The sequence below is a fragment of the Chinchilla lanigera genome, unplaced genomic scaffold (genome assembly GCF_000276665.1).
Source record: "Chinchilla lanigera isolate Chin_1 unplaced genomic scaffold, ChiLan1.0 scaffold00110, whole genome shotgun sequence".
NCBI lineage: Eukaryota > Metazoa > Chordata > Mammalia > Rodentia > Chinchillidae > Chinchilla > Chinchilla lanigera.
The window spans coordinates 2,490,700-2,501,958 of NW_004955511.1; the positions used below are offsets into that span (position 1 = coordinate 2,490,700).

Genomic DNA, 11,259 nt, shown 5'->3' on the forward strand with positions numbered 1-11,259 from the left:
CACCCGCTCCCCCCTCCGCCTCCTCAGCTCGGGTTTCGCGCGCACGTGACCCGGCCTCGGCCGCCCGGGAGGCGGTGTCCCCCACCCCCACCGCGCTCCACCCGAGCTACCTCCCGCCGGGTCAGAGGCCTGGGGGTGCCGCCCACCGCGGGCCGGTTTGTGGGATCGAAGCCCCGGTGTCCCTGGTGCAGCAGACCGGCCTGGGTCACCCTGGGCCCCTGACTTAACTTCTCTGAGCTCCTGTTTTTAATTCTATATAAATTAGGTAATGACAGATGTTACCTGCCCACCTGCGAGGGGCATCGGGGTGCAGGTAGGTATGGTGCACGCCTGTCATCCCAGTACTGGGGAGGCTGAGGCAGGAGGATCCCCAGGAGTTCCACCCCAGCCTGGATGACATAGTGAGTTCAAGGCCAGTCTGAATTTCATGGGAAGACCTTGTCTCTCATACACAAAAAACAGGATCCAGGTGCGACATGGGTACAACCCTTGGTGGAGTAAGCACGGTCAGCAGTCACTGTTGGGTTGTGTTATTTCAGAAAGCCTGGTGACACAGACTCCCAGCCGCTAACTAACCGCCTCCAGGTGAATCTCATCTGACACGAGAGGGTCCTGGAGGTGTGACGTAACCCCACACGAGCGTCTCCTACCACGCATCTGGAGGGAGAGAGTGCAAGGGAGCGGTCATGAGCCCTCGAACCTGAGCACCCGCCCGGGAAGCTCCCCAGGGGCCCTGACACGGAGCCATGGAGCCGGGACAAGAAGTGGCAGCACGGCTGGCTGCTGCGCAGTAGCGGTGTCCCCCAGCATACGTGGGAAGTCCCAAGGACGCCAGGCCTCACAGAGACCTCACGGGCAGCCTCTGATGGTTTCACTTCTTAAAACCCAGCACGGGCTGGACAGACCCACACGAGGTGGCTTGCCCAGAGCATGGGAAGCCCTGGGGTGCACCCCCAGGACCACAAAAAAGCCCCCAAAACTTCCAAGTCAAGATCAACTTCCTTAGCTGGGTGTGGTGGTGCACACCTGTAATCCCAGAACTTTGGGAGGCTGAGGCAGGAGGATCATACATTTGAGCTCAGTCTGGGCAGCTTAGCAAATAAGTGAGACCTGGTCTCAAAATAAAAGGTGCGGAGGGCCCGCAGATGACACTCAGCCTGACGGCCCTGGGTTCAATCCACAGCCGGAAGAGAAAAAATAAAGACTCCCTCCTCGGCATGGCGGCCCAAGAGCAGAGGCTCAAACCAAGAGGGCCTGGATTTCTCTGCGAATAAACAGTGTTGCTGACCCACTCTCTGTGCACCCCGGAACCTGTGCACACGCTGCACTGCAGCCTGGGGCGGGGCTCAGGCCTTGCCTCCCTGCTCTCCCACGCCCGCCCCCCGGCCCTGCACCTGGCAGCTGTGTCCCCGCAGCAGAGCAGATGCACGGGCTGGCGTCTGGGCTCCCTGCTCCGCACCTGCTCCTCCTCCCGCAGGTGACAGAAGCCCTGGCAGCCAGAGTCGCTCCTGTCCTGAGCCTCCTGGCCCCTAGCCGGGCGGGGCCTCCCCAGCCTGCTCCCCACCCACTGCATGAGCCCCGTCGGTCCAGAAGGAGCCGAGTTGCTCCCCGCACCACGCCTGCTGCGGCCACGGGGCCTGCCACACGGCGTACCCTGGAGTTGTTGAACAAGTGGAAAGGGGGTGGCGGGAACAGAGCTGAACTTGCAGGCTGGGTCACCAGGGGATGAGCCCTGTCCCAGCAGCTGCGGGGTCCTGGCGTGGGAGGCAGGAGATGCAGAGCTCCTGAACGGTCTTCCCGGATGCCCCACCTCACCGCCATACTGAGCTACATAGCCAGACCCTTCCCTTTTTCATATTTTATTCTGAGACAGAATCTTACTATATTGCCCAGGCAGACCTCAAACTTGCAATCCTCCTGTCTCAGCCTCCTGAGCCGCTGGGATTACAGGTGTGCACGGGGCACCCAGCTGGTGGTTCCTTCCTGCCGAAGGGGGCAGATATGGTTGAGTTTGTGTTTGATGAGCAGCGGAAACACCAGAAAGCAGCTATTAAAGCCATTTAGGAGGCCGATGAGATAGTTCCCATTTAAAATTTTAAAAAGCTGGGTGGGGTGGTGCACACCTGTATTACTATCTCTCAGGAGGCTGAGGCAGGAGGATTGCTGCAAGTTTGAGGCCAGCCTGGATTACACAGTGAGTTCGGGGCCAGGCTGGTAGTGTGGTCACACTGGCCTTGGGGCTGGAGGCTAGCAGCCCCTTTTGGCTGAGGGAACAAGTGCTCCAGCCCAGGCACCAGGAGGGGAGGCGCTCCAGAGCCGCACAGCTGTGCCCCTGTGGCTGTGCGGGTCGTCTCCCCAGCCTGCCCTCCAAGTGCAGGCGCCTGCCCCATCTCGCCGTGTAAGGAGGCGCTTATTCAGCCCACCCAGTGCGCACCACACACTTCTCCTGGAGGTTGTGGAGTGCGCAGCGGCCTGGGCACCGTCCCGCAGCGCCTCACACAGCGACGCGAGACTGACCACCAGCCCGCAGGCCCACCCTCGACACCCACCCAGGACAGCGGTGCCCAGAGCCCGTGACGCACGCAGCCCAGAGCGCAGGCAGCCGGCGACCGTCCACCGGGAGGGGCCTGCACCAGACGCCGCTGGCCGGGTCCGCGCAGGAACGGAGCCCGGAACGGAGCCCGCCCCGCGCCGCCTCGCGCGCCCGCGTGAGCCTGGGAGCCCCGCTGAGGCAGAAGCCGGGCGCAGGAGGCCGTGCATGATGCGCTGGTGGAGAGGCCCGTGGCAGGGACGCAGAGACAGGAAGTGGGTGTCGGGGGTGGGCAGCTAATGGGTCTGGGGCTTCTCGGGTGGTGAAAGCGAGCTGCAATTAGTGGCTTAGTGGCGGGCAGCTCGCGCACGCGCTCAAGTGCGCTGGGCAGCACATTACAAAGGCGGGGTTTACGGCACTTCAGTTACCGCCTATCCGGGTTCATGCGTCACGAGCCGGGGCTGCAGAGTGCATGAGACACGGGCCCGTCTGCACGGAACAGTCCGAGAGGAGCAAGGAGACCAGAGCCACACGCTAGGTGTGCACGGGCGTCACGGAGGAGTCACGAGGCTACGGGCACGCGCGCGGAGCAGGACCACGCTGAATGTGCAGTGTGTCACAGTGAAGGACGCATCGCCGTGAACCCCCTCAGAGGCCTCCACCTTGAACACACTCACCCCGCCGTCCCCCACACTTCCTGCCGCAGCTGCGGGTCCTCCCTCCGGAGTGTCTTCGTACGCCGTCCTGGCTGCTCCACGTCCCCAGCCCATTCAGAACATCGACCTTTCTCGCCCGTTTTGACTTTGGGGAAGAGCTGGGAGTCACGTGGTTTCAGACCCAGCCACTAAGGAGGACGCGGACGCAGTGTGCTTAGCGCTGCCCTTCCGGTGGACGGCCCTCGGCCGCAGCACTCTCTGTACCTTCCATCGCGCCGCGTAAAGACCCTCAGGAAGGAGGACTCCAGAGCTGCTGCAGGAGGAGGCCAGGGCGGTGGGGCGAGTGTGTCCTACGTGAGGAAGAGGCTCTGAGGAAGAGGCTCTGGAGGGGTCCCTGGCAACACAGTAATTGCTTCACTCCTGTAATCACTTTTTCATCTGAACCCTGGCCACCCATATGACAGGGGAGGGGGGCACTTGCTCTGCCACACGGGCGGTGCTGGGCTCAGACCTGCGCCCGCTGCCCCGGGTCCTCTGTGAGCCGAGGGGTGCCTAGTCACTGACCGCTGCCACCTCTCCTTGCTCCCTGCCATTGTCCCTGTGCCCGGGGCATGATCAGAGCCATCTGGCCGCTCCTGCCATCCCTCCAGGAGGGCCCGGCCTCCAGCCAGCAGGAAGGGTGGGGTGCAGGTCCAGCCCCCACGGCCCCGCGAAGATCCAACCCCAGCAGCGCCCTGAGGCTGGGTACCTATGTCACCTCCTGCACACCCACAATCCTCCACGGCCTCTCCTAACCAGCTTCTGCCTGGCCTGGAGCAGCTCCCGGCCGGGGCCTAGCTAACCAAGCCTTCACACCAGGATGCAATGGTCCGCTCTGGCTCCAGAGGCTGGGCACCTGCACCCCGAATCACACCTTCCGGGCCCACATCCCGGCCTGGGAACTCCATCAAACTTTCGATCCTCCTGCCTCAGCCTCCCAGAGCACTGGGATGACAGGCGTGCGCCTGTGGGGCTGGTCCACCTGAACTTCCAGGAGGGCGCCCACCCCACAGCCAGATGAGGGGCACAGGCCTGACCAGCTCCCCAACCCTGCCACCTTCCATGACACTTAGCACAACTGTAAAAGCCTGTGGCTGACACCTGTCTCCCCAGCTAGGTTTCTGATCTTTCTCTTCAACAGCACTTGTCACAAGAGTCTTTCAGCTCAGCCACCTGAGTGCATGTGAAGATCTCCAAACAGCACACTGACTCTCTGAGCTTTGGTCATGGTTTGTTTGGTTTTGGTTTTGTTTTTTTTAGACTGGGTCTCACTATGTAGCCCAGGCTGGGCTTCAACTCACAGCGATCCTCCTGCCTCAGCCTCCCCGGTGCTGGGAGGACAGGCGTGCATCCCCACATGTGGCAAGGGTCTTGAAGCAACATTTTTTATCTTAGCTCCTCTGGGTCTGGAAAGGGCAGAGCTCGGCCGCGTTGCCTGGGCGGGGTCCCTGCAGCAGGTCAGGGTGCGGGGTCTGCCCCAGCTCGGCAGGGCGTGTGCTGGTCCTGCACGCTGTGGACGGAGGGCGCCTGGGCTCCTCACCTCAGCCTCCTCGGGGATCAGCTTGCAACGCTGCTCCTGCAGCAGGAGGGTGACAGCAGCGCGACAGAGACAAAGCTGCAGCCCTGGCTCCTCCCCGCAGCCGGCCTGATCCAGTTCTCCCGATGGGGTGATCACGGGTGCGCGGCTCCTACACTGCCCCGGAGCTCGCTGGGGTGGGGACCCGCCTCTCACTGCGGGCGTCTCCAGGCACCCTGCGCACGGCAGGCCACAATAAGTACCACAAAGCTGGAGCGAGTGTCCTGGGCCGGCCCCTCCTCCCGGGGCGGCGGGGGCGGTGGCCTTGGGTCTGCCTGGAACCCTGGTCTTGGTTTGGTTCCTGCCCGACCTTGGGAAGCTGCAAACTTTTGAGAGCTTCAGTTCTTCGTTTGTGAAATGAGGACGCTCGGTCCTGCCTAGGGGCTGTCCTGAGATTAACTGAGGCCCACCATGGTGGCGCACGCCTGTCATCCCAGCGCTCTGGGAGGCTGAGGCAGGAGGATCGCAAGTTTGAGCCCAGCCCCGGCAATTAAGAAAGACCCTGCCTCAAAATAGAATAAAAATAGAAAAGCTGAGGCCGGAGCTCAGCGCAAAGGCCGTGGGTTCTCTGCCCGGTACCCGGGGGAGGACGGGGACGGGAACAGCGCATCTGAAGCACTCAGCGCGCAACAGCGCTCAGCGCACGCTCCGCGCCTTCCTCCGCGCCTTCCTGCGGCCCCCTGGCCGGGCTGACTTGAACACAAGAGATGGAGCACCGCGGCGCAGACCCGGGCAGATGGCGCCACCTGCTGGCCCAAGGTTGAACTTCGGTGCCCAGGATTGCGCCCTTACCCGGCGTCTCGCAAGGGAGGGTAAGCGCCCTGCTCTTTCAGCGCTGCGCCTGCGCGTCCACATCCCGCCGGGTAACCACACAAAGGGCGGACTTCTGCTCGTTTTTTGTGTCCTTGGGATTTAAACCAAGGTACATCTCTAAGCGTTTAAAAAAATTTTTAAGACAGGGTCTCGTGAAGCTTACCTGGCTGGGCTCAATCCTCCTGCCTCAGCCTCAGAGGGCTGGGATGCCCACTTGCCTCCACTCCATTGCAAGCTGGTTGTTTGGTTGGTTTTCTGAGACAGGGCCTCGCCATGTAGTTCAGCCTGGCCTCGAACTTGCAGCAATCTTCCTGTCTCAGCCTCCTGGGTCTTGGGATGACAGGCGTACGCCCCTCCCCCAGGGAGCTGCCCTGTATTGAGCAGTGGGTGGAGGCACTTTGCTAGGTGCTCTAGTTAACTTCCACGGCCACCTAATGAGGCAGGTACCTTGACTGCACTCACGGATGGGGAAACTGAGGCACGGAGCATCAAACGCCTCACCCAAGATCGCACCGGAAACCTCACCTGGGATGCAAGCCCAAGGCCGGGCTGCAACTGCACTTGTGAGCCCCGGACTCACCATCACAACCACTCTGCAACACCTCCGCCCTCGGGGACACGGGAAAGGTCAGCTACCGGAGGCCCAGGTGTCCCAGAGCCCATCAGGAGGGACCCACAGTCCCGGGAGACCCCTCCCCCTCCTCCTCCCCTGGGCAGCGTGTGCAGGTGTGCCGCCTTGAGCTGCCCAGGCGGCCGCTCCCCCCCTGTGGCCCTGGCCAACAGCCCGGGGGGGTCACCTGGATGCTGGCAAGAGTGGTTCCGGGGGCGCTGACGGGCAGCAGCGCAGCCCAGGCCTCCCGGGCTGCGCACCTCGGAGCGGGCCCTCGCCGTGTGACACAGCACCGTTTAGAGCCGGGCTCCCGTCCACCTGCTGGACTGGGGCAGCAGGGAGTGCACCCGACTCCAGTGCAGAGGAGACCCCACATCCCCTCAGAGTCCTCGCCTCACTCCAAACACGCTCGTCCCGCCACGCGGCCGCTTTCTGCAGCTGCTCTGGAGTCCCCTTTCCCGAGTCTTTTATTTTTTCTTTTGAGGCCGGGTCTCACTGTGTAGTCCAGGATGATCTTGAAATTATTTATGTAGCCCAGGCTGGCCTCGAACTCACGGTGATTCTCCTGCCTCAGCCTCCTGAGTGCTGGGATTACAGGCATGCGCCACCACACCTGGCTCTGAGTGTCTTTACAAGGTTTGACAAGATAAAAAATACGGCAAGGCAGCCCCTAAACACACGACAGTGTCCGCATCCACCTCATTCACCCGATCTGCCACCAAACGACTCCAGCTCTTCCCCGAAGTCAAAGTGACCACGAAAGGCCAACATTTTCAATCGACTCAGAATGCAGAGGCAGCCTGGGCAGCGAAACTGAAGACACTCAGGACAGGCCTCCGGAGCCGCCACAGGGAGCGGCCAGGTCGCCGGGACGGGCGTGTTCACAGTGAACGGGAGGACCTGGAGAGGAGCTAATGGCGCTGCGCCGTGTCTTATACACTGTGTTTAATTTCAGCATTCACTGTATTTTTTAACCCCACACAGAACTTCCCATCCCCTCTAAACTGTGTCTACTGTCTGTGGAAGTGCCCGCCTGCCGCCACTCCACTGCAGGTTGCTTGTGTGGCTGGTTTTCTGAGACAGGGTCTCACCAATCCTCCTGTCTCGGCCTCCTGGGTCTTGGGATGACAGGTGTGCGCCACCACACCAGCTCAAGTTTTCCAAAAATATTTTAGTGCTTCCTATCACCCAATCATTATGCTACACCCAGTGAATATTGTAATGTGCTTTCCTAGCTCATCTAACCCTCACAGCAGCCTGTGACTGTGCCCATTTTACAGATGAGGAAGCTAAGGTGCATAGAGGAGCCACATTCAGGATCACGTAGCAAGCAGCTACCTCAGATGCAAAAGGAGGCTGTTTCACCCATCTGTACTCTCAGTACACTGCACTCCCTCTGCTGGTAGAAACTATCTGATTTTTTTGTTTGTTTGTTTGAGGCAGTGTCTCACTTTGTAGTCCAGGTTGGCCCTGAGCTCACTGTGTTGCCTAGGCTGGCCTCAGACTCACGGCAATCCTCCTGCCTCAGCCTCTCAAGCGCTGGAATTACAGGCACGTGCCACCACGCCAGGCGGTCTCATCTCTTTGCTCTCAAATGCCAAGCGCACTGCTTTGCACACACTAGGCACTGACAGCGCATTTAATATGTACACATATACACACGTCCTCGGCCACACACCAGTGACCAACACCTGCCACACTCGGGACACGACGGCCGCCCTCACGCGGGCCCGGAGCTCTGCTGCACCCTCTTCATCAGCTCCTCGTCCTGCATGGACAGCTCGGTCAGCTTCTTGCCCATGCGCTCGTGGACGTCCAGGTACTTGGAGACGCAGCGGTCCAGGCACACGGACTCGCCCTTGGACAGCTCTGCCTCCTTGTAGTGGGGCGGCACGCACTTCCGGTGGCAGGCGTTGGTCATTCTGGGGGAGGAGGGGCAGGTGGCATCAGCAGCATCCGATGGCATTCCCAGGGCCGCCAGCCGCGCCGGCCCCCCGTACTGTCCTCCGTCCCCAAGTCTGCACCCCAGCTGCCTGGGACAGAGCCATGTTGGGACCCAGCTACCCAAGCAATGGGAAAGAGGCATCGGGCACTGGCTGTGCGCTCAGGACCACGTTACCCATTTCCTAGGTGACCCTGGGCAGCAGGCACAGCCCTCACCCCGCTCTTACAGCTGAGATGAAGATACAGCGAGCCACGGGACTTGCCACGGCCCGCAGAGTCATGTGTGACCTCACGGCCACCCTGGAGCATCGTTCCGCTGTACCGTGTCAAGACAAGCAACCAAGGGCGCTGAGAACAGGTCTGAGCGTCTCGTGCTGGGCTTGTCTGCCCTGAGCATTTCTGTCTGCAGAGGTTGAGGTCTGTCACTACGGCCCTGTTATGGATGAGGAAGCCGGCCCGAGGATACAATGCTGACTGGTAGAGACGCCACTTGCTCCCAAACGTGCCCAATGGTCACCAGGAGCCGTGACTTACGAGCACTGACAGGTCCTGTGCTGCTCCCGCCCTGCCACCAGCCAGCCCTGGAGGCCGAGGCGGTTATTTAACCTCGATTTCCTCATCTTAACATGGAACAAACCCACGGAGTATTGTGAAGATTAAAAAAGGTAACATTATACATGGAATCCAACTCTGAAAAGTGAAATTAAGCGAGAGGTGGGCCCAAGGGGGTACTGGGGAGTGACAATCATCCAACCATGTTAGGTGCTTGTACCACTGTGCCAAAATGAGACCCATCAACCTGTGTACCTAATGTGCACTAATTAAAAAAAAAAAGATGTCCCCAAAATTAAATTATAAGGCCAGGCACAGTGGTGCACACCTGTAATCCCAGCGCTCAGGAGGCTGAGGCAGGAGAATCGCTGAGTTGGAGGCCAGCATGGGCTACACAACAAGATTCTGTCTCAAAAAAAAAAAAAAAAAAAAATAAATTATAAAGATTGCAGGCCGGGTATGACGGTGCACACCTATAATCCCAGCACTTAAGAAGAGGCTGAGGCAGGAGACTGCCACAAGTTCAAAGCCAGTGGGAGCTACACAGTAAGTTCAAGGCCAGCCTGCAAGACATGGTAAGACCTCAAAAAAAAAAAATCCACATTTTACCTACTGCAGAAGCCCTACTGTATTTCACTGTACGAATCTTACACCAGGTAAGTATCATTTCTGTTCTTGATGGGTAAGTGTTTGCAGCTTAGGGCCGTTAAAAATATTACTGTTTAAAAAAAAAATGCATATAAAATCGTTATCAAGTGTGCACCCGTGCGTAAAGGTTAACAAATGTCAGCTACTAAGCGGCTGCGTCGGCCTGCAGTTGGAAAGGAACAGCCCGCCCGGCGCTGCCGTCCCCGCACGCCACCCCCTGGGGGAGGCCGCCCACGGTGCCCCGGCGCGGCGAGCCTGCCCCCCAGACCGCAGCGCCGGGCCGCCGCTCACCTGTTGTACATGTCAGCCATCATCTCCACCTCCAGCTCCGCCGCCAGCTGCTGGGCCCGGAGCGGGTCCATCGGGCCGGCCCGCGGAGACCTGGCTCGGGACAGACAGCGCCGTGAGCACCGGGCCGGAGGACCGCGGGATCGGGCGGCCAGCGCCACGCGCGACGTCACGGGAGGCGGCCGGACATCGCCGAGGGCAGCCTCGGCCGGGCTCGGGAAGCAGCCCGCCCCGACACCGCGCGCCCGGGACGCCGACCACCACTCCGCCCCGCGGACCCCAGAACCCGGCTCAAAGGCTGCACGCCGCAACCGCCCCCCACCACAGGGTCCCCTTGCGGGCCGAAGCCAAGGCTCACTCACCACGGCCTGGCGCGGGTCCCAGTGCCCGGGGCGCCGCCAACTGCACAACAGACTTGCCCGCCGCTCCGGTCAACCACGCCGGAAGCACGTGGTCACTTCCGGAAGGAAGTCCCGCCTCTCCTCTGACCCGGAAGGAAACAGCAACGAGGCGGTGCTGGGAGGTCGGCTACCATAGAGTGCGAGCTGAGAGCCGGTCAAAAGGAAAGCCGATTCTCAAATGCTAGAGAGGACGCCGATATACCATAGAGGTCGGGGTGCGGGGCAGAGCGCCGCAGCCCGTTCAGCGTGGGCTTGGCTGGGTGGCCGCGGAGGCGTTGCAGAGGGACAGGCTTGCTCAGGGGCTCTGCGGCCGAGAGGGGCGACCTCGCCTTCGCCCGAAGGGGGCGCAGAGGGAGCAGAGAGAAAGGACGGCCCCGGACGCGGCTGTTTGTGCTGCGCGTTAGAAGCCTTAGCACGCCTTTACGCGGCTGCGGGCTCAGACCTCAGACCCCTGATTGTTCACGTAATTTGTCAGTTAAACTACCTTTGCAACATGTAAATTTATTTTTATTTTGAGACAGTCCTCGCTATGTGGTCTAGGATGGCCTTGATTTGGATCTTCCTGCTTCAGCCTCTAGCGTGCTGGGATGACAGGCGTGCACCAGCACACCAGACCTGTAAGGTACACATGGATGCTGGGAGAATGCGCTGCCCACTGGCGAAGGCGGCTGCATGTTTCATGTATGCGCGTCGCTATATTTCTGTAATTACCCAAAACAGCCCTGACTTGGGAGGCGGGGTGTGGGCCCCCACCAGGACACACCCCCACCCCCGCTGTGCGAGCTTAAGCATCAGACCTCCTCCTGCCTACAGGACTCTTGTGTGTCCGAGCCTGTGCCCCGATTCTTTTAGGACTGAAGTGCAACGTGCGTACAGTAAAGTGTGTAAAACACGAATCTTGAGCTTATTTTTAGATTTTTGTGGGTGCTGGGGGTCGAACCTAGGGCTTCAATCGTTGGACAACGACCCCAGCTCCGTAAGATGCTTGTACATTTATGAAGCACACCCACGTCAATTTATAAAACACTTGCTGCACTCCAGAAAGCTTTTGCTTGTTCCTTCCCACTTAATACCCCTTCTCGGGACGTTACCGCTCTGACTTCTACCACTAACAGTTACTGTGCTTTTGCCTGCTCTTGAAGTTCATCTGCGTGAAATATGCCTTTGTGTTTTGTGCCTTACTTCTTTAGCTCTAAGTACTG

At 60.1% G+C, this 11,259-nt stretch overlaps 1 protein-coding gene across 1 annotated transcript; it reads right to left on the minus strand.

Moving 5' to 3' along the window:
- Nucleotides 1-7,798: 7,798 nt before the first annotated feature.
- On the minus strand, nucleotides 7,799-10,129 carry Timm10 (translocase of inner mitochondrial membrane 10 homolog (yeast)). Its single transcript, XM_005407996.2, has 3 exons — nucleotides 10,019-10,129; nucleotides 9,660-9,749; nucleotides 7,799-8,146 (listed from the first exon to the last, which is right to left on the minus strand). The coding sequence occupies exons 2-3, from the start codon at nucleotides 9,728-9,730 to the stop codon at nucleotides 7,945-7,947; spliced, it is 273 nt and encodes a 90-aa protein (XP_005408053.1). The 5' UTR covers nucleotides 9,731-9,749; nucleotides 10,019-10,129; the 3' UTR covers nucleotides 7,799-7,944.
- Nucleotides 10,130-11,259: the final 1,130 nt, after the last annotated feature.